This window comes from Nyctibius grandis, chromosome 16, assembly GCF_013368605.1.
Source record: "Nyctibius grandis isolate bNycGra1 chromosome 16, bNycGra1.pri, whole genome shotgun sequence".
NCBI classification, from domain to species: domain Eukaryota; kingdom Metazoa; phylum Chordata; class Aves; order Nyctibiiformes; family Nyctibiidae; genus Nyctibius; species Nyctibius grandis.
The window spans coordinates 5,934,674-5,955,698 of record NC_090673.1 but is presented as its reverse complement, the minus strand read 5'-3'; the positions used below and the strand labels follow the sequence as shown (position 1 = coordinate 5,955,698).

At 68.5% G+C, this 21,025-nt stretch overlaps 3 protein-coding genes across 3 annotated transcripts; all 3 read left to right on the top strand.

The window, feature by feature from the left end:
* The first annotated feature begins 1,029 nt into the window (after positions 1 to 1,029).
* AJM1 (apical junction component 1 homolog) lies at positions 1,030 to 4,269 on the top strand. Its single transcript, XM_068414223.1, has 2 exons — positions 1,030 to 3,255; positions 3,313 to 4,269. Exons 1-2 carry the CDS (start codon positions 1,030 to 1,032, stop codon positions 4,267 to 4,269), a joined length of 3,183 nt encoding a protein of 1,060 aa, XP_068270324.1.
* Positions 4,270 to 5,474: 1,205 nt separating this feature from the next.
* PHPT1 (phosphohistidine phosphatase 1) lies at positions 5,475 to 6,867 on the top strand. Its single transcript, XM_068414058.1, has 3 exons — positions 5,475 to 5,636; positions 5,888 to 6,012; positions 6,487 to 6,867. The coding sequence occupies exons 1-3, from the start codon at positions 5,486 to 5,488 to the stop codon at positions 6,577 to 6,579; spliced, it is 369 nt and encodes a 122-aa protein (XP_068270159.1). The 5' UTR covers positions 5,475 to 5,485; the 3' UTR covers positions 6,580 to 6,867.
* Positions 6,868 to 9,153: 2,286 nt separating this feature from the next.
* MAMDC4 (MAM domain containing 4) lies at positions 9,154 to 19,789 on the top strand. Its single transcript, XM_068414222.1, has 29 exons — positions 9,154 to 9,193; positions 9,325 to 9,546; positions 9,713 to 9,886; positions 10,103 to 10,243; positions 10,508 to 10,653; positions 10,770 to 10,854; positions 11,063 to 11,197; positions 11,413 to 11,559; positions 11,741 to 11,835; positions 12,082 to 12,240; positions 12,863 to 12,947; positions 13,322 to 13,471; positions 13,638 to 13,745; positions 13,953 to 14,084; positions 14,475 to 14,605; positions 14,689 to 14,794; positions 15,098 to 15,214; positions 15,423 to 15,557; positions 15,671 to 15,801; positions 15,878 to 16,094; positions 16,845 to 16,982; positions 17,080 to 17,201; positions 17,287 to 17,377; positions 17,663 to 17,809; positions 18,120 to 18,254; positions 18,532 to 18,659; positions 18,748 to 18,862; positions 18,984 to 19,159; positions 19,742 to 19,789. Exons 1-29 carry the CDS (start codon positions 9,154 to 9,156, stop codon positions 19,787 to 19,789), a joined length of 3,756 nt encoding a protein of 1,251 aa, XP_068270323.1.
* The last annotated feature ends 1,236 nt before the right edge of the window (positions 19,790 to 21,025 follow it).

Below are 21,025 nucleotides of genomic sequence, written 5' to 3'. Positions count from 1 at the left end.
TCCAGCCCGGGAGACATGTTGTGGCCGCAGGACGCAGGAGAGGACAAAGCTGGTGGGCGCTGAGCCAGCACAGCCCCTCTGGTGCGGGGTTACAGCGGAGGGACCCTGGTCTGTGTCCCGTGTCTGGGACACGGCTCTGCTCGGAGCCGTGGGAAGTGATGGAGGAGTCACTGCTGGCACGCGGGATCGGGGCACCCACCACAGCACCCCTCTGCCAGCCCCCAGTGCCACCCGTGCCAGTCCGGAGGAGCCCCAGGAAGCGATGCGGCTCAAGCAGCCGGGACTGTTGGCACCATGCAGGGGTGTTTGTGGGCCACGGTGGGTGCAGCTGCCATGGGGAGGGGGTACAGCTCCTGCCCCCCCAGAGCTGCGTGGGCACCCGCCACAGTGGGTGCTCATGGCACCCATCACTGGGTGATGCTCCTGCTTGCGACACTGGTGCTGGGCACAGCGTGTGCTGGGACGTGGGTGCACGCGGTCCCAGGAGACCCCCACAGCCACTTGGGTGCTCACAGTGGGGGGGGCCCGGGCACACGTACCCCCTCTGCCATGGAAAACCTGCTGCTGAGCCCCCCCCCCGCCCCGTTCAGAGCTGCCCTCTCCCGTGATGCTGCGAGGGGGTCCCTGTGTCCTGCACCCCAGGAACAGGGGCACGGCGGTCGGTGGCCTCTCCCTGCAGTGAGCTGCCACCCCTCCCTGGCCGCCCCGCGGTGCCCGGAGCACCCATGGGTGCCCTGCCATTGCTCTGTTATTTACACCCTGGGTTTGGAGCCTTTTCCCAGCTTCCCCCAGTCAGGATCTGACTATTAACAGCAGCAGCAGAGGCTGGGGCACCCCAAACCCCCATTTCTGAAGAAGTGGCCAAAATTCCCCCCCGAGGCAGGATCTGTGGGGATTTATCCAGGTGCCGTTGCAGCTCCCCGATGTTCCTGCTGGGATGCAGACGCTCCGTCCGCTCTCTTGCAGGGCCGGCTGCCGTCCTCTGAGGCCGTCTGAAGGGAAGCTGGCAGGAGAAGAGTCGCTTTTAAGATGACACGAACGGACCCACCTGACATCCTGGTGTCTACGGTGTACCAAGACATAAAGGTGGCCACCGCAACCCCCGGGGATTCCATCGTCTGCCAGCCCTCGGCACGATGTGACGCCTCCATGTCCTCGTCCCTGCCCCGCGAGCCGCAGCCCTTCAACAAGCGCCATTGCCGCAGCTTCGACTTCCTCGAGTCGTTGGACGACCAGCTGGGCACCCCGCCGGCCATGGAGCGGCCCTGCCCGCGCCCCGGCACCCCCGACCCCACACCGGGGCCACCGGGCAAGCGGGCGCCACCGAAACCGGACCCTTACGCGGGCAGAGCCCCGCTGCCCAGGAGCGAGCCGAAGCGGCGCGCCCGCTCCAAGAGCGCGCCACGGGTCAAGTCCACCTTCACCCCCGTGCCCATCGCTGTCTCGGCGTCACCGCCGCCGGCCCGGCGCGGGCGGGAGGCGTTGCGGGTGGCGCGGGAGCCGTCGCGCCCCGAGCCCTCTCCGCGCCGCGAGAGCCAGGTCCCGCTGCGGGCGCTGGCTAACGAGGTGCACCCCATCAAGCTGCAGCCGCAGCGCAGCAGCGTCAGCCGCATCTCCCCGCTCTGCCTGGGCAGCAACTGCTTCGAGGAGGGGCCGGGCGCCAAGGTGGGCGCCAGCCCCCACGTCAAGTGCCGGGTGGACATCAAGCCGGACGAGGCGGTGCTGGTGCACGCGGCGCGCAGCCTGCGGGCGGCCCAGAGCCGGCAGGACCCCCCGCGCTGGCCCCGTGCACCCGGGGCTGCCCGCGGCTTGGCGGTGCCGGGGAGCAGGCAGGCGTCTGCGTCCCGCACGCCCACCCCCAGCGACTCCTACAGCGGGGACCCCCCGCTCCTGCCCTACCCCGGCGAGTACTACGAGGCGGACCCCCGGGCGCTGGCATACCAGACGGTGCCGGTGCCGGCGTCGCGGGAGTTCAGGGAGTACCCCGAGAGGGGCTGCATGACCTTCTCGGCCCCCGGCGTCCCCACCAAGTTCTTCTACTCGGAGGAGCCGGCGCGGTGCCCCAGCCCCGCCGTGCCCCTCCGTAGCTCCGGCTACGCCAGCTACCCCTACCCCGTCCGCCACGGCATCCCCCAGCACTTTTACACCGAGGACCCGGCCAAAGCCGCCGTCCACACGGTGCCACCACGGACGTTGTACGTGGAGGAGGCACGGGGCTACCCAGTGCAGGAGGCGCCCGCCCGCGCCTTCTATGGGGACGAGCCCCGCTTTTACGCCCCCCGCGGCACCCCCGTCAAAACCCTCTATGCCGAGGACGCCCGGACGTACCCAGCCCTCGGCTCCTCTGCCCGGGTCTTCTACGCCGAGGACTACGGGAAGTACCGGGAGCGGGAGGTGCTGTCGCGGACGTGCCCCCCGCCCCGCAGCGCCCAGCCCTTGCACTTCGGCGACTGGTACTGCCCCGAGCGCGGCGCGCTGCCCTACCAGACCTTGCAGGTGTCACGCTTCGCCCCGCAGCCGGCCGGGCGCGACGCCATGCTCTCCTCCTGGCACGCCAGCTACAGCGTCACCCCGCCGCGCCTGGCCCGGGAGAGCCAGCACTACTCCAAATCCTGGGATAACATCCTGGCGCCGGCGGCGCGCAGGGAGGAGGCCCTGCAGCGCGGGCGCAGCTACGAGAACCTGCTCGCCCAGGAGCAGCACCGTGCCTTATCCCCCGAGGAGCGGCGGCAGCCCGTGGTGATCAACCTGTCGAGCTCGCCCAAGCGCTACGCTGCCCTGTCCCTCTCAGAGAGCTCCATCCTCGAGAGGGTGCACGCCGACGGCAGCCGCGGCGCCCCGGGCCGCTCCTGGTACGTCACGCCGGAGATCACCATCACTGACAACGACATCCGCGCCGACGGGCTGGGCAGGAGCGAGAGGCGCTCGGCCAGCTGGGACGTGCTGGACGCGGGGCGGGAGCGGGGTCCCTACGCGGCGCCCTGCGCCCCGCAGCCCATCCCCAGGGAGAGCGGTTCCGGGCGCCAGCGCAGCCTGGAGCAGCTGGACGAGCTCATCACCGACCTCGTCATCGACTACAAGCCAGCGCCAGGCCACCGCGCCGGGGACAGGGACAGCCTCGCGGAGCAGCTCAAGCAGCTCCTGAGCAGCACCCCGGGGCCCCCACGGCGAGGCGAGGGCAGGAGGGTCCCCCCCGGCGTGCCCGAGGGACCCCGACCCACGAAGGAGCAGCCGGGTCCCAGCTCCCGTGCCGGCGCCCCGCGCCCCCCGCCCGCCCCGCTGTCCGTCGGCCCCTTCGAGAAATCACCGGAGAACTGCTCGCCCGACCTGAGCGCGGAGGAGGACGATATGATGATGTGCTCCAACGCCAAGTGCCGGCGGACGGAGACCATGTTCAACGCCTGCCTCTACTTCAAGTCGTGCCACAGCTGCTACACATACTACTGCTCCCGGCACTGCCGCCGCGAGGACTGGGACACGCACAAGGAGAGCTGCGTCTACGGGCGCGTGGGCAGCGTCTGCCGCCACGTCCTGCAGTTCTGCCGGGAGAACGCCGAGGTGCACAAGGCCTTCTCGCGCATCGCCAAGGTGGGGTACCTCTCCCGCGGCCGCGGCGTCCTCTTCCTGGGCTTCCCCAACGCCGGCTCGGCTGAGAACTTCCTCCAGTTCGGGTTGGAGAGCCTGCTGATGTCCCCCACCTACCTGTCCCTGCGGGAGCTGGACAGCTACTCGGACAACCTGGGGGAGTACGCTCGGGAGCTGCGGGAGACGGGTAACCAGTACGACCCCGATGAATGTTTCCTCCTGAATGTAACCGTGGCCGTCACCCAAAAAGTGCCAGAGAGGCCATCGCCGAAGACGCAGGTGCCGACGGTCAGGAAATACGCCAAGGTGGCCTTAGCCTCCTCCAGCCCCGAGAAGAAGATCCTGAAGAAGGAGCGGGATATGGAGACGTTGATCCTGACGCCTCCGCCCGGCACGGCGGACATCGACAAGGAGGGAGAGGAGGGCCGCAAGGCGCGGGAGGTCTGCTTCATCAACATCCAGCGGGAGCTGCGCACCCGCGGCGTCTTCCTGCGGCACGAGTTCCCCGCCGTCTACGAGCAGCTCTGCGACTTCGTGGAGAGCAACAAGCGCTTCACCCCCACCACCATCTACCCCATCGACAAGAGGACGGGCAAACAGTTCATGTGCATGATCATGGCAGCTTCCGAGCCCCGCACCCTCGACTGGGTGGCCAGTCCCAACCTCCTGGATGACATCATGTGAACGTGGGGTGGGGACCCCCCCCCAGCACCCCCGGGTCACCACCCCTGGGTCACCCCCCTTTGTAGATAGGTGTTGCCCCATCGGCGCAGTGGGACGGGGACCCCCCTCTCAATGCGGCACAGAGGGGAGGAGACTGTGATGGGCTGCGGGCGGCCGGTGTTGGCTGGGGAGGGGGCACAGCCAAAGCAGTGGGGGGTCGGGTTGGGGGAGGCCATGGGGTGACGGGAGCATGGGCTGTGGGGCATAGGTCCTATCCAGCATCCTGGCAAGACCCTGCAGAGCCCTCTCGGGGTGAGCTGTGCTTGGCCAGGGTGGGGGCACCCCAGGCAGCCCCCAGCCTCTGCCCACAGGAGGGACCGGCTGCCTGCACACCCAGAGCCCCCCCGTGCCTGCGCCTGGGGCCCTGCCCAGCCCTCCTGGGCCGTGCCCCCAGCACCCGGGGTCGCGGGGAGCACCGTGGTGCCGCTGAGGCTGTACCACATCCGTGGGTGCTGCCGGCAGCCCTACAGGGTCTGCAGCAGTGGCCCTATCGGGTTTGCTGGTGGGAGCTGGGTTGCACAAGGTCTCTGTTCTTATAGCATCTCTGTGTCCTGAGCATGTCACTGTGTGATCTTTAGGTGCAGCGGGGACCTGTAAGGGTGGCTGTAAGGCACCCGTGGGTGCCCCCCGGGAGGTCTCTGGGTACGGGGCACGGTCCCTGCAAGCAGGGCAGGGGCTGTGGGAGGGTCCCTGGGCAGTGACACGGGTGCAGGACCGTGCCCGGTGCTGGGTGCCCGGCCCGGGGAGGGTGGGGGGCAGCCCCGGTGCCACCGGGCAGCTCGGCCATGTTTCCACGGGCTCGGGGGGTGAAGGACCCGCAGACACGGCGTGGCGGGGGGCTATGACCGTGGCAGCGGGGCGGGGGGGGCCCCGGCGGTGCGGGCCCAAGGGGGTGCCGGAGGGGCAGAGCTGGGGGCAGTGGCACCCCCGGAGCGCTCAGCCACCCCCCGGTCACCAGCCCTGCCCGCCGCCCCGGTGCCAGGCGGGGGGACCCGATCCCGGCGACCCGCCCCCGGGGGGGTCCCGGCCCGGCCCCGCTCCGCCCCCTCCGGGCAGCGCTCCGCCCCCTCCGGGCAGCGCTCCGCCCCCGGGCTGTGGGCGGGCCCTCGGGGGCGGGGCCGGGCGCTGGTTGGCCGCTGTGGCGGAAGGGGCGCGGCGCGGCGGCGGGGCGGGCGGGATGGCGGCCGGGGAGGCGGCGGCGCTGGCGGCGGTGGCGGACGTGGAGATCGACGGCGGCGGCGTCTTCAAGTACGTGCTGGTGCGGGTGCGCGGGGCCGGCGGGAGCGGGAAGGACGTCGTGCGCGGCCACGGCTGGGCCGAGTACCACGGTGAGGGGCGCGGGGCGCCGGCACGGAGCGGGGGGGCGGGCCGGGGTCCCCGGGGAGGGGGGTCTCGGGGCTGGGGGGAGGCTCGGTACCCCGGCGGTACCGAGGAGAGCCGGGCAGCGGCCGGGAGCCGGCGAGGGGCTCCCCCGGCGGGGCCCTGACCGTGGGCGGTGGCTTCGGCGGCGGGTCCCCGTGCCCGCCCCCGGGGGGTCCCCGTGCCCACCCGCGCCCCCTCCGTTCGCCCCCGCCCGCAGCCGATATCTACGAGCGGACGGCGCGGGAGCTGGCGCAGCAGGGCCTGGACTGCGAGTGCCTGGGGGGCGGCCGGCTCTCCCACCGCCCCGAGGAGAGGAAGATCCACGTCTACGGGTACTCGGTGGTAAGCGGGGCACCGGGGGTGGAGCAGGGAGAGGGAGGGGGAGGGACCCACCCGTGGATGCAGCTTCTCCCTCCCGATGGCAGCACCGCATCCCCCCGGGAGCAGGAGGGCCGAGCCGGAGGGCGGTGGCACTGCCAGGGCAGACCTGGGGGTGCTCGTGTCCCCTCACTGTCCCCCTACGTGCCCTGAGGGGGGTACCGGTGGCATCGGTGCCGGTTTTCCCAGCCCTGGGGTGGCACCGTGCCCCCGCCCGGGTGCTGTTGTTGTCTGGCAGCTGGAGCCAGGCTGAGCTGCCCACGGCCTGAGCCGCTGCCGCAGAGGGGTTGGAGCCGATCGGTGTTTCATAGACACGGGCTCAGCGGCGTCGGCTGCTGCCGGGGCCTCCGGGTGCGGTGAGCCGCCCCAGGGGTTCGCCGCGCTCTCCCGTGGGTGGTGACCGCCTCGGCTTTACTTCGGGACCCTCTCCTCTGGCAGGGCTTTGGGCGAGCGGACCACTCCGTGACTACGGAGAAGCTGAAAGCTGAGTATCCGGACTACGAGATCACCTGGGCGGATGAAGGCTACTGACTCCTCAGGCTGGGCAACGGCGCCAGCCTGGAGCTGGCACGGCCGCATCCAGCGTCGGGGCGGTGGCAGCGGGCTCCCCGCGCCCGGCAGCGCTCTGGGCTCTCCTGGTTATTCCTTGTGTTGAACTCGCCCGTTGTCCACCATCACCAGACTCCCCACGCGCTGTGGGTGCTCCCCGCCTCCCCGGCACAGCGCGGTGAAGCCGGTGGGTGCTCTGCCCCGGCCTCCCCGGTGCGAGGGGGTTTGTCCCACGTGTGTATGTGAGAATTAAACACGTTGGGGAGAGCAGCTGCTTGTGTGGTCACGCGTGTGTGGCTGCCCCGGGTCTGGGTTGTACCCCCCTATAGCAGGAATGACCCCCTGGGTTTCCAGCCCCTCGTGGGGGCCCTGACCATGAAACTGGGAGGGTCTGGGGTGGGGACAGCAGAGGGTGCATCAGGATTTGGCTTGGGAAGGGCTGAGGCAGGTGAGGAGAAAGCGATGGGGTCCCCACGTGTGGCAGAGGGAAGGGCAGGGTGGTCCCAGGGGAAGGACCGTCCCCATCTCCTGCTGGGGGGAAGCCGAGCTTCCCAGGAGCGTGGCTTGGAAGGACATCCGTGTTCCCACCCCAAGATGTGCTCACACCTCAGGCAGAGCACCCTCCTTGGCTTCGGCCTCCCGGACAGCCCGGCCTGCCTCCTGCCCCACGGTATTTCCCAGGGAGACTCTCCGCTTGCACTTCCAGTGAGGAGCAGGGTGGGGAGACTGGGAAAAGCTGCTGGAGCTTTCGGTGGCAGGAGAGCTCGAGGGAGGGAGACATGCAGGTCAGGTTGGCTGGGTGGATCAGTCGATTGCCATCCCATACGAGGTTGGGGCTGGAGGAACCTCACCTCCCCTTGTCCCAGACCCATTTTCCTTGTCGGGCTGTGATCCTGTGTGCTGCTGGCTCCTGCCTGGCTGCTCTGCTGCTGCCTCCCCACCTTCCCCTCTTGCTGCCAGGGATGTGGGCTACCTCGACAGGAGATGGTTCCTCTGTGCCCGGAGCAGTGCAGGGTTAGCACGACCTGCTCCAGCTCAGCCCCTGGGCCTGGTGTCCTGCCCCAAACTCAACAGGTAGATCATGGTGGAGAATGGATGGAGAGCAGCCCTGAGGAGAAGGACTTGGGGGTGATGGGTGACGAGAAGCTCACCACGAGCCGGCAACGTGCGCTTGCAGCCCAGAAAGCCAACTGTGTCCTGGGCTGCATCCCCAGCAGCGTGGCCAGCAGGGCGAGGGAGGGGATTCTGCCCCTCTGCTCTGCTCTCGTGAGACCCCCCCTGCAGTGCTGCATCCAGCTCTGGGGCCCCCAACACAAGAAGGACACGGAGCTGTTGGAGCGAGTCCAGAGGAGGCCACGAAGATGCTCAGAGTGCTGGAGCCCCTCTGCTCTGGAGACAGGCTGAGAGAGTTGGGGCTGTTCAGCCTGGAGAAGAGAAGGCTCCAGGGAGCCGCTGCCCGTCCCGCGCCGGGGGAAGGAGCTGAACCCCGCATTTTACTGCGCCTGACGCAATCCTGCTGCAATCTGCTGTCCAAGGCCGTGGGCTGGGAGGGGAGAAACCTCCGTGCTCGGTCTTCGGCAGGGGGGGCCTGTCTCCTGCACAGGGGCTGCTGGCAGCGGAGGCAGGAGGGGGCTCCCCTGGGGCAGTACCAACCCCCCCACCCCTGAGCCCTGGCAGCAGCTTCCCCTGCCCAGGTGGGTAAACTGAGGCAGGGGCGGTGGTTGCCATCACCAGGCAGCTCCGGTGGGGTTCTGGCTGCCAAGTCATGCTCCTTCCAGGCTGAACAGCCCTTCCTGCGGCTCTGCCGGGGTTGTTCCCTCCAGGAGTGACCTGGAGCATGTGGCAGCAGGAGCACAGGGCTGCCAGGCTGCTTTACCCGGGCAGGGCAGGCTGAGACCCCTCTGCCTGCCATCGGCGTGTCCCCAGGGCTGGGCTGGTGCCCCAGCGTTTGGCACAGCCGGCTCAGCTGGGTGCTGGGACAGACTGCTCCTCCTGCGTGTCCTCCTGCCCATCCCTGCCTCCTCTCCCAGCCTGTCCCAGTCTCCAGCCAGCCAGAGTTTTGTTCTGAATTCAAAGCCCAAACATTTTTATGGCTAAACCCCCCCTAGTCCTAAGGATCCCTGCCTGCTGCGGCTCAGGTGGCAGCTTCTCCAGGGCTGGCAGCATCGCTGCCTCGGCAGGGAGAAGTGGCCTTTTCCCTCACCGAGCCGGTGCGTGCCGCTGGACCATGCGAGCTGGCCCCGTCCCAGTCAGAGCGGCACCCAGCATCTCGGCGTGGTTGGAAACGGGGGAGCTGAAGAGAAGGGGTTCGGTGGGTGTGAAGCAGCTGGGGCCGCGTGGCTGCCTGTGCTGCTGGCGGTGGTGCCGGGCGGCAGGACCACGGGTGACCTGTCCCAGCCTGGCAAGCGGCCTCGCCATAAACCCCGCTGCTGGGGCTGGGAAACCGATAACAACGGGGCTGAAGTCCAGCGTGGGGCAGGTCCCGGGGAGCAGATTCCAGCCCTGGGCTCGCGGCGTGGCCTCTCCCGGCTCCGTTTTACCCTTGCCGAGGCCGAGATGGCCGGGCCGGTGGTGCTCGTCTTCCTGCTGCTGCTGGGTGAGCTCTGCTGACACCGGGGTCGTGCTGCGGGAGCGGGGCTGGCGGTGGGAGATGGGGGGTGCCAGGGCAGTGGCGGGGGGTCCCAAGGGACAATGCCACCGAGAGCTCAGCGCTCCCCCCCCCAGCAGGGTCCCAAACTGGGGAGCCCAGACAAATGTCACCTGCGGGCCCGTGTGCCCTCTGTCTCCTGCCATGGGCACCGTGCGGGGTTTTCAGCCCCATCACCTCTCCTCTAGCAGGCACCGTCCTCCCCGCTGGGTCCACGGTGGCCAACAGCTGCGGCACCGAGGCCGAGCAGCTCTGTGACTTCGGCTGCGACTGCAGCGACTGCTCCGATGAGAACCAGTGCGGTGGGTGCCCGGCCCCCAGTCCCCCGGCCCTGCTCCTGGGGCAGGCGATGGAGCTGGGGGCACTGGGGGTGCAGGTCCCTGGGGTGGGTGCAGGTTTCCCCGGGGTGGGAGCAGGTCCCTGGGGTGGCCCCAGCCCTGCCCTGACACCCTGCCCGCCCCTCCTCAGGGTACCTACGGGGCTCGGTGGCGCTGGGCACCCCCTTCACCTGTGATTTCGAGGAAGGCGACTGCGGCTGGCGGGACGTGAGCACCTCGGCTTACAGATGGGTGCGGGGCCGGGCCAGCCTGGCCGCGTGGGGCACGGGGCCCCACTCAGACCACACCATGGGCACCAACCTGGGTAAGTGGGAGCTGCTGGGCCGGTGAGGGGGCTCCAGGCACCCACAGCACCACACCTCTGGGCCATGGGTGCCCTGAAGCCGGGGTGCGGGGACACCCATCCTTGTAGGGTGCAGGGGACAGAGCAGCCCCATGGTGGGGCAGGAGTGGTGTCGGCCACAGCTCCGGTGCCATCCCATGGGGCTGCAGCCCCCACTCTCCTCTCTGCCCTCCCCAGGTTGGTTCATGGTGTCCGTGTCCCCCCCGGCAAAGGCCACAGCCATGGCCTGGCTCAGGTCACCGGTGATGCAGGGAGCAGCTGCCACGTGTGAGATCAGCGCCTGGTACCACCTCTCGGGAAGCGGTGAGGGTGCCCGCGGCGGGCACGGACGGGCCACGGGGTACTGGGCACAGGGAAGCGACTATGGGGTCATTGGGGAAGGACGGGACCATCTGCTCCCGTGGCAGGGACAGAGCCACTGGCACCTCGATGGGTCCTTGCCATCCCGCTTGCCTCTTCCATGCTCCGCAAGCAGAACTGGTGGGACCCGGGGGTCTCTGGTCCCCAGAGCTGGTGGGGGGCTTGGTTTGTCCCCAGGGGTACCCCAGGGTGCCAAGGGCCACGTTTTGGGGCTCCCTGCAGGGCTCAACCAGACGGAGCAGCCGCTGCTGCGCCTGGCCGCGGCGTACGGGGACGAGGTGGTGGGGCTGTGGCAGAGCCCCGAGCATGGAGGCGAGGGCTGGCACCAGCTGGTCGCCTACCCAGGCCGCATCGCGGAGCAGTTCCAGGTGAGACGGGGCCACGTCAATATCCAGGCACTGTCCCTGTGAGCTGGGGCCGGGTGATGCCCCAGCAGCCGGGGGTGCCCAGGCAGCTCACGCCATCCCCGTCACCTCATCGGCAGCTCATCTTCTCCCTGACACAACCGCCCGCGCGCGGGGCAGAGCTGGCGCTCGACGACATCATCTTCAGGAACTGCGGCCTGTGGGGTGAGTCCTGCAGCCGCGGGGACGAGCCGGGATCCCCGGGGGAGTCGGTTTGGGCTTCACACCCCGCTGCCCGCTCTGCCTTGGGGGGCACCTTGGGGTGGGCAGTAAAACCCTGTCCCTCGAGCGACCCCGGAATGGACGTGGGGGGAGCCCGGCGTGGGCTGGGGTCCCTGCGGGGCCAGCCCTGTGCTGATGGCGTGTCCCACAGCCCCGGAGCCCCGGGAGCAGCTCTGCGGGGCGGGGGAGAGCCGCTGCGGGCGGGGGTCCTGCCTGGCGTGGCACCGCTTCTGCGACGGCACCGATGACTGCGGGGACGGCTCGGACGAGGACGCGGCGCAGTGCGGTGAGCAGCCCTGGCCCCGGGGAGGGCATCCTGCCACCGGCCCCCCCAGACCGCACGGATGGGCTGAGGCTCTGTCCCGGTGCGGGTCACCCCAGCCGTGCCCCATGGCTGTATGGCCGGGGTGGGGGAAAAAAATCACCCCGAGGGTTTTGTGGAGGGGTCAGGCCGTCACAGGGACCCTCCTGTGTCACTCTGCTCTCCTTCCCTCCCCGCAGAGTCCTTCACCCGCTGCTCCTTCGAGCAAGGTCTCTGTGGCTGGGAGGCGGAGGTCGGGCAGCCGGCGTGGGAGAGGAACACGAGCCTGAACCTGGGCACCGCATACGGCATCCCCATGAGGGACCACAGTGGGAGCAGCAGGGCAGGTGCGTGGCTGGGGCAGCAGCGCCCTGGGGGAGTCCCGCCGTGGGTCCCCGGGGTGTCACCGGCCCCGGGATGGACGTCCCCTCCGACCCCTGGGGTGACACATGCCTGGGCTTGGCTTAAAGCCTCACACCCGCGCGCCCAACTCGGCGCCGCTCAGCCCCGTCCTGGCGTCTCCCGCAGGGTTTTTCCTCCACGTGAGCAGCGCCTCGGCTGCGGGGGCCAGCGGCACGGCCCGGCTCAGCAGTCCCACCCTCCAGGCCAACATCTCCTGCTCCGTGAGTCACGTCTGGGACCCTGCGTCACGTGGCCCCACCCGCGGGGACCCCCACATGGGGCTGGGGCTGCAGTTGGCCCTTTGCTGGGGATGGGCAGCAGGTTTTTGGGGGTGGTTTGGTGGCACCTCCAGTGCCCGTTGGGAGCTCTGAGCTCCTCCAGCCCCACCTTTGTGAGCGTCCCATGGGGTGTGGAGGGCTGCATGTCCCTGCCCCGAGGCTTCAGTGCTCACTCACCCCCCTCCCCAGCTCGTGCTGTACTGTCACCTCCACGGCTCTGCCACCAGCAGCCTCATCATCTCCTACATGGCCAACTCCACCAAGCACCTGGTGAGGGAGAGGACAGGGGACCTGGGCAGCTGCTGGGTCCGGGAGAGAGTGGACTTCAAAGTGACGGGGAGCTTCAAGGTCAGCTGGTGCCGTGCTGGGGCAAACTGGACTGTACGTGGGATGAGGGGCACAGGGTCACCCCACAGAGGGCACAGGGCCACCCCCAGTATGCACCCATGGGATCAGGGGTAGGGGTTGAACTGGGAACCAGACGCCAGAGCTGAGCCTCCTGGTGCTGGCATGTGCCACCCTCGTGTCCCTGTGCCCACACCTTCAAATCCTCCTGCCAGCCCCCCCAGCCCAGGCACCACTCCACTGGAAAGGGGAGCAGGGAGGTGTCTTCATCCACTCCACGTCACCTCATGCCTTCCCACTGTCCCGTCTGTGTCCCCCACGGCCACCCACACAATCCGACTCCAATGGCACCCCGATGGCATCCTGAGGGCACCCAGCCAACCCCCTGGGCAGACACAGGCCATGGGGCAGCACCGTCACCCCAAGCCCACCGTGGCCCTGCGCACCCCTTCCAGCCACGGCGTCACCCCCGCTCCTGGGGGAAGCGCATGTTGTCCCATCACAGGAGCGGGGTTCCCCCGTCCCGCGGCTCCTCGGTGTCTCCCCTGTGCCCACAGCATCACCCATCCCCTCCACGCTGTGCAAGACCCTGTGTCGACGTTCCCAGCACGGTGCTTCCCTGCAGGTGCTGATCGAGGGGGTGGCCGGCGGCGCGGGCACCGTGGCCATCGATGACCTGATCCTGTCTCCAGGCTGCGTGTGGGAGGAGGGTGAGCCGGGGGGTGGCCGTCCCCCACCCCTGCTCTGGCACGGGGAGCGGTCTCCAGCTGTCTTGTGCCCATGGGGACCCACCGCAGGGGTCTGCCTGTCCCTCTGCTCAGCGCAGTGACCATCCTGGGTGCCACAGCCCGGGTTGCCTGGTGTCCTTGTCCTGCAGCTGTGACACTGTGCCAAAATCTCCTGCCCGAGCCGTGTCACGCAGGCAGCTATTGTCAACCCCCTCCATCCCCTTCGTCTGGTGGCAGCAGACAGGGCAGGGATGGGGCTGGGGGGCATGGAGAGCCAGCAGGGACAGGGGACCGCAGCTTGAAGTGACGCCGATGGTGCTGCCGGGCCCTCTCACCCCGGGGTGTTTCGCCACCAGAGGAGCCTTCGCCCGCGCTGCCGAGCCGGGCCGGGGCCGGTCCCTGCGCGGCCGAGGAGGTGGCCTGTGACAGCGGGGGCTGCGTTGGCGCGGAGCTGGCCTGCGACTTCGCCGAGACGTGCGCCGATGGCTCCGACGAGAAGCGCTGCGGTGAGAGCCGCGGGCGGGCGGGCAGCTCCCCGGTACCCAAACACAGAGGGGACCAGAGCAGCGTGACCCAGGCACCCCTTGGCTGGCACGGCTGGGGGACGTGGGTGCCCACGCAGCCCTCGGGGCAGCGTGGTGGCCCAGGGGGGCTGAGCCTGGGCTTTTGCAGGAGCCACCACCTTCGAGGCGGGGGCCGGGGGCTGGCATGACGTCAGCGTGGGGCAGCTGTGCTGGGGCGTGCAGGGGGGCACCGAGCCCACCGACACCGTCCTCGCAGGTGAGGCTGTTCCCAATGCCAAGAGGATGCTCTTTGGTCCTCAGCACTGTGGGGGCTCCCAGGGTGCAGGGACCCCCCGGCTCCCTCCCGGCTGGGGTGGGTGGATGCCACTGTGGGAAGGGTGGGGGTGATGCCCGGGCAGGGTGCTGGGCTGGGGGAGCTGCCAGGGACCCCTGCCCTGACTTCTCAGGGTGTTTCCTTGCCCAGGGGCTTTCCTGGCCCTCCAGGCAGGAGAAGGACAAGTGGTGGCTGCTGCCAAGGCACGCACGCCTCTGCTGGGACCCTCGGGCCCTGCCTGCGCCATGGAGATGAGCTACCGCATCCGCAGCGGCCCCCAAGGTAACGCCCCTGCCCAGCCCCGGGGTGCCCTGCCTGCTCCCTGCCCAGCCCCGGGGTGCCCTGCCTGCTCCCTGCCCAGCCCCGGGGTGCCCTGCTCCCTGCCCAGCCCCAGGGTGCCCTGCCTGCTCCCTGCCCGGCCCCGGGGTGCCCTGCTCCCTGCCCAGCCCCAGGGTGCCCTGCCTGCTCCCTGCCCGGCCCTGGCACAGGGCAGAGCCCCCCACCCACTGCCTCTCCCAGCCCTGCTCTGCCCCATCACACCATCCCAGAGCCGGGGTGTCCCTGTCCCCATCCTGTCCCCTGTGGCCGAGGGCTGGGGGGGTGCTGGGTCCCCGAGGGGGTTCCCTGGGGGCTGTTGGTCCCCGCAGCCTCCCCAGCACCTCTCGCACCCAGGCTTCCTCGCCGTCAGCGTCGCGGATCACGCCACTGGCACCACCCGCCTGGCCTGGCACACGTCAGGGCACGGCGGCACAGCCGAGGGACGCGTCCATGTCCCACTGGGAGAGAGGACACAGCGCTTCCAGGTGTGCCTGGGGGCACAGGGACCAGCCTGGTCGGCTACTGGTGTGGCAGTGCCGGGGCTCACGGCCACCATGCCGCCCCCCAGGTCGAGCTGCTGGGGCTGGTGGATCTGCAGGACTCGGCCAGCGCCGCCGTTGACAACGTGATGTTCGTGCAGTGCCACCCCGATGTGGTGCCACCAGGGGCTGCAGGTATGGCCAGGGGCGTGCGGGCAGGGGAGGGCGGCCGTGGGCAGGAGGGGACCCCAACCCCCTGTCCGCAGCGATGGGTGCTGCTCCCACAGGGGCTGCCTGGTGACTGTCACCCTGTCCCCAGGGACAGGACCATGGGCAGAAGCCCCGAGGCCGAGCACACGTCCTGCCCCAGGGCACCGGCATGGGGGGAACTCAGGGAGTGGGGTGGGGGAGCAGAGGGAAAGGGGTATTTTGGGGACCTGTTTGCTTTTGGGGTGCCTTGTCCCCCTTCCCTCCCCATGGTCATGTCTCTCTGGCCAGAGCTGTCCTGCAACTTCGAGAAGGGCACGTGTGGCTGGTACCAGGATCAGGCCAGTGACTTCAAATGGGTCCACGGCACGGGGCAGGGGCAGGGCTCCGACCACACCACTGGCTCTGGTAAGGGGCTGGCTGCTCTCCTGGGGACCCTGGGCAGCCCAGGGGGACCCCGCAGCCTCCTGTCCCCAGGGCTGGGACCTGCCCTGTGCACTCCAAGTGGCCCCGAGCTCAGCCCAGGGGCACCCGGATCCAGCACCGGGGTGCAGGTGGTGCGAGCACAGCTCGGAACACCCTTGTCCCCTCCACCCTGTCTGTCCCCAACACTCAGGCTACTTCTTGGCTGCGGACCCCTCTGCGCCGTGGAGCCGGGGGCAGCGGGCGCAGCTCGTCACCTACCCCCAGGACCCCGCCGCCGCCCCGCGCTGCCTCTCCTTCTGGTACCGCCTGGCCGGCCCGCAGATCGGTACGCGGCCCTGTGGCATCCTTTGGGGATGCTCCAGCCCGGCCCCGCTCCCCTGGGGACCGCGGCATCCCCAAGGGGTGCAGGATGGCTGCCCCATGCTCCCCTCTGCCCAGGCACCCTGAACCTCAAGCTGCTGCTGGAGGGAGCGGAGGAGACGGTGCTGTGGACCCGGCGGGGGACCCAAGGCAGCATCTGGCACCGGGGACGGGCGACGCTGCCCGCCACAGGCCGGCAGCAGTACCGGGTGAGGGCCAGGTCCCCCCGTGCTGCCGGGTGCCAGCGGGGCGCGGGGCCGTCTGACACTGCTGCGTCGGTGGCAGGTGGCCTTCGAGGCCCTGCGGGACGGGTTCCTGGGGGACATGGCGCTGGACGACGTGGCGCTGACGGCGGGGCCCTGCGGGGCTGAGCGCTCGTGCTCCTTCGAGGCGGACGCCTGCGGGCTGGCAGCCAGTGGGCAGCACACCTGGCTGCGGCAGAGCAACGGCACCGGCACTGCCGCCGGGCCCCCGGCCGACCACACCACCGGCACTGCCGCAGGTACCGGGGCCATGGCTTCCAGGGGCTCTGGTGGAGAATGGGTGGAGAGCAGCCCTGAGGAGAAGGACTTGGGGGTGATGGGTGACGAGAAGCTCACCATGAGCCGGCAACGTGTGCTTGCAGCCCAGAAAGCCAACCGTGTCCTGGGCTGCATCCCCAGCAGCGTGGCCAGCAGGGCGAGGGAGGGGATTCTGCGCCTCTGCTCCTCTCTCGTGAGACCCCCCCTGCAGTGCTGCGTCCAGCTCTGGGGCCCCCAGCATCAGAAGGACACGGAGCTGTTGGAGCGAGTCCAGAGGAGGCCACGCAGATGCTCAGAGGGCTGGAGCCCCTCTGCTCTGGAGACAGGCTGAGAGAGCTGGGGCTGTTCAGCCTGGAGAAGAGAAGGCTCCGGGGAGACCTTCTAGCACCTTCCAGTACCTGAAGGGGCTACAGGAAAGCTGGAGAGGGACTTTTTGCAAGGGCATGGAGTGATAGGACAAGGGGGAATGGTTTTAAACTGAAAGAGGGGAGATTGAGATGAGATGTTTGTTAGGAAGCAATTCTTTGCTGTGAGGGTGGTGAGACCCTGGCCCAGGTTGCCCAGAGAAGCTGTGGCTGCCCCCTCCCTGGCAGTGTTCAAGGCCAGGTTGGATGGGGCTTGGAGCAACCTGGTCTGGTGGAAGGTGTCTCTGCCCGTGGCAGGGGGGTTGGAACTAGATGGTGTATGAGGTCCCTCCCAACCCAAACCATTCTGTGGTTCTCTCCCCCCAGGCCATTACATGGTGGTGAGCACGGCCAGGGGCTCCCTGCCTGCAGGGCACACGGCTGCCCTCACCTCCCAGCCCTACCAGCCCTCTGCACCCACCCAGTGCCTGGCCTTTTGGTACCAGCTGAGCACTGGGACCCCAGGTGAGCACTGGGATGCCCGCAGGGGCATCTCTGGATGGGTTGGGGACCCTCATGGCACAGCCCTGGGCCCCCCCTCCATGGTGGGTGCCCTGGGCAGGCTCCCTCGGCATCTTTGTGGAGCAGAGGGGGATGCGGAGGAAGGTGATGGATGTGAGCGCCATGGAGGGGACCGCCTGGCACCGCGGCCACGTCACCGTCTGGCCAGATGGGGACTGGCAGGTGAGACGGGGCAGGGTGCCAGGGAGGGGGACAGGCTGGGGGTGACGAGGGGAGCACGGTGCCACCCTGCCCACCCATCATGCAGGTGATGTTCGAGGCGGTGGGAGCTGGGAGTGACCATGGGTACATTGCGCTGGATGACCTGCACGTGTCGGATGGAGCCTGCCCCGAGCCAGGTGAGAGCGGGGGCAACGTGGACCAGCCCGGGGGGGAACAGGGCACCCCATGGGGGCACACAGCCATGGGGATGGGGATGGGGACAGCATGTCCCATCCACTACAGCGCTGCCATGGCCACCGGGCACCCAGCTCCTGCCCTGAGCTTGGCCTGGCCCAAAGCCGGGGGCAGTGGGGAGGTGGCTGGGGGTTGCCCTCCCCAGATGCCCCATCTCCCACTGGGCAGCACAGGGCAGTGGGTGCCTGCAGCGCCGGGTGCATCACATTCCCCCCCTCTCTTCCCAGCCTCCTGTGACTTCGAGCAGGACACGTGTGGCTGGAGCAGCCCCTCGGACCCCCGCCTGCACGCCTTCGCCTGGGGCTGGAAGAGTGGGGTCCCCCTTGCCAAGTACCCTGGCCCCGAGCAGGATCATACCCTGGGCACAAGGGATGGTAGGAGACACCCATCCCTCCCTGGGCACCCTGACACAGCTGGAGGGAGGAAGAGGACTTGGGGATGGATGAAGAGGAGCTGGGGATGAATGTCCACCTCCCATGCATCCCGAGAGGCCTGGCTCCACTTCATCCCTGTCACGTCCTCGCTCCAGAGGGACAGCTTGGTCCCAACGGCAGTGAGGAGCAGGGCTGGGGTGGGGGGGGGCGATCCTCTGGGCATCGCTCTGGGCATTTGCAGGGGGAGCAGGACACGTGGGGTGGGCTGCAGAACCGGGGGACACCCTGTGCTCTGCCCCTACCCATCCAGGTCACTACGTGCACTTTGACACCCGCGTGCTGGGCCTGGGGGGCACCACTGCCCGGCTGGAGAGCCAGCCCCTGCCTGCTGCTGCCGACTCCTGCCTGCGCTTCTGGTACCACATGGACATCCCCGAGAACCTCGGTAAGCGCTGCAGGGGCAGGGAGGGGGTGCTGGCCCTGGGGAGGGCGTCACGAGCCCACCATGGGAATGGGGGGCTTGGTCAGGGGCTGCAAACCCCCTCCCCACCCATGGGACCGTGGACACACTGGCTCAGCTCCAGCCAGGTGGTGGGGATGGCCGGTTCCCACTGGGTGCTGCCATCCCGGGGGAGGATGGCATGGCCGGGAGGGCCCGGTGGCTCCCGGGGTCTCCGGGTGGCTGTTGATGCCGGGGTGCCTGTGCCCCCTCCACGTCGCAGCCTGCGGGGAGCTGCGGGTGATGCTGCACAGCGCGGCGGGGCAGCGCACGGTGTGGAGCGTGGCCGGGCACCGGAGCCGGGGCTGGCGGGGCGGCGTGGTGCCGGTGCGGAGCCCCAGCGAGTTCCAGGTGAGCGGGGCCGCCCCGGGGTGCCCTCCGGGGGTGCAGGGTGCCCTCCCCATGCATCACCCCCCCCAGATGCCATCTTCCCCCGCAGATCATCTTTGAGATCACCACGCGGAGGTGGCCGATGGAGGGGACGGTGGCGCTGGATGACATCGTGTACAGCGCTGCGGGGGGCTGCCACGCCAGCCCGGAGGGGACGGTGGAAGGTGCGGGGCCAGTGCTGGCTGTGGCAGGTCAACCTGCTGCCACTCGGGGTGCTGAAGCTGGGGCTGGAGCCAGCTCTCCTGGGCCGTGGGTTGAGCCTGGCAGCGTCTCCTCTCCCTGCAGAGAAATCCTTCGGCAGCTTTACAGCAGAGGTTGTGCTCAGTCTCCTCCTGGCCATCATCATCCTGGCGCTGGTGGCCACCGGAGGTTGGTACTGGCTGAAGCGGCGAGGACTGGCGAGCGGGGCGCCGACGGAGAGCAACGCTCCACAGGGCTTCGACAACATCACCTTTCGAGATGTAAGGACGGGGTGAAGGGTTCCCACTTGCCCCCCAACCGCACCAGAACAGCATTTTCCTAAAAGCTCAGCAAACCCCGGCAGGCTCCCCCCGAGCCCACGCCCCACCAGCGCGGGGCAAAGGGCTCTGCCCTTATCTGGTTGCTGACGAACGCGTGACCCCGAGCTGTAGGACTGACCCCGAGCTGTAGGACTGACCTAGAAATGCTGCTGCTGCCACGAGGCAGGTGCTCCAGAAAGAGCTGAGGCTGCGATCCTCCTCCCCAGAGCCCCACGGGGAGCGGGGCAGGCAAACATTGCTCATCCTCTTCGAGCCAGCAAATTAAAACCGTGAGAGGCAGCTTGAGCTACAGGCTCCTTTGAGGGGTTTGCTGCCACATTGTCCCCAGCAGAGCCACCGGCCCCAGGACTGAGGGACGTGGAGTCCCCTGGGTGTGCTGGGGGGGGTTTGGCTCCTCCTTTGGGGTCACGGTGGGCTGGCACCTGGGTTCTCCCCTCCGCAGCCTGGCAGAAGCCCTTGTATTTCAAATTAGAAACAGCCTGCACTTACTGTCACTAATTCCTGGTCACCTTTTCTTTCCAGGACAAGGTCATTTTACCTCCACTGCCCAAAGAGGGGGATGAGGATTGAAATAAGAATCTGGCAGCAGTAATTGCCTGCTCAGGCCCGCGAGGATACGCAGGGCAGAGCATCCCTCCAGCAACACCTCACACTCCGGCAGCCGCCTCGGGCTCTCGACACCGGGGAGCTGCCGCAGGCACTCACCCCGGCATGCCGGCCCCGCAGAGGGACGTGCCGCTGCCTCTGCTACCTCCAAGCGCTCGGGAAAAGCGTTGTTGTCTTTTGTAACATGAACTTTTCTGCACCAAGACACGGGGACGTGCCCATGGTTTGCCAGGTGCCATCAGCAGGAGCTCCTTGCAGCAGCCGTCATCATCCCAGCGGGGTCCTGGCTGTGGAGGGGGTGACCTGTGCAGTCCTGGTCCCCCCCAGGGCAGATCAGCGGGTGCTGCATGGGCACAAGCCCCTTCCCACCCCAAGATTAAGCACAGGAGCTCCCAGGGCACAGAGCCACTGTGGTGCTTCTGCTGGTTTTGGAAGGGGGGTTTGGGGAGAGGGGAGAGGTGGCCCAGAGGGCAGGGAGCAGGGTGGGGGCACCGAGGGCAAAGAGCAGCCCTGACCCTGCCATATAGGTGCCCACATACTGCAGGACTGCCCACCCGCAGGACTGCCCACCCGCCTTTCAAAGGCTCTTGGTCATTTGTATTTAATGTCATGGGGAAGAAGAGAAACATTCCTCAGGGTCCAGGCACCCACACCTGCACCCCAGCTCCCCTCAGCCTACCTCAAACCCCTGAGCTCATCTGGAGGGCATCAGGGCGTCCTGCTTTCCCTGTTTGTGACCAAATCCTATTTTTCCTCTTGCCCTGCCACAGCCAACTCTCCCTTCAGCTCTGTCCCACTTCAGTTATGCCACAGCCATGCCGAGCACCTTCCCTACAGCTGTACCACGGCACTGCCCTGGCAGCAGCCTGCAGGAACCACCCCCAGCAAAGCTGCAAGCTGGGTAAGGGCAGAGGTGAGAGGGAAGGAGGGCTCTGGCTTCCTACAACCACCCAGCTGAGCATCTCTGCATACACCTCGCTCTGTACAACTCCAGACTCCTCTTCCCTCCGCACAAGGAAAAAAAAACTACAGTATTGATGTCACCTCTGGGCCGCCAGCCAAAGCTGCAGTCCTCAGCGGCAGGGAAAGGAGCAGCGCAGCCAGGAAGGCTGCGACACCAGCCCTCACCCCGCACGCTCCGGGTAGTCCCACTAATGACGCTTCCAGCTGGTAAAACACGCAGCAACTACGCTGTGCAAC

Coding starts and splice junctions, on each gene's coding strand:
- AJM1 (XM_068414223.1), top strand. CDS start 1,030: ATGACACGAACGGACCCACCTGACATCCTGGTGTCTACGGTGTACCAA. Junction 3,256..3,312: donor GTCCCAGCTCCCGTGCCGGC/GCCCCGCGCCCC, acceptor AAATCACCGGAG/AACTGCTCGCCCGACCTGAG.
- PHPT1 (XM_068414058.1), top strand. CDS start 5,486: ATGGCGGCCGGGGAGGCGGCGGCGCTGGCGGCGGTGGCGGACGTGGAG. Junction 5,637..5,887: donor CGGCTGGGCCGAGTACCACG/GTGAGGGGCGCG, acceptor CCCCGCCCGCAG/CCGATATCTACGAGCGGACG. Junction 6,013..6,486: donor ACGTCTACGGGTACTCGGTG/GTAAGCGGGGCA, acceptor CTCCTCTGGCAG/GGCTTTGGGCGAGCGGACCA.
- MAMDC4 (XM_068414222.1), top strand. CDS start 9,154: ATGGCCGGGCCGGTGGTGCTCGTCTTCCTGCTGCTGCTGG. Junction 13,472..13,637: donor CTCCGACGAGAAGCGCTGCG/GTGAGAGCCGCG, acceptor GGGCTTTTGCAG/GAGCCACCACCTTCGAGGCG. Junction 17,378..17,662: donor TGGAGCCTGCCCCGAGCCAG/GTGAGAGCGGGG, acceptor CTCTCTTCCCAG/CCTCCTGTGACTTCGAGCAG.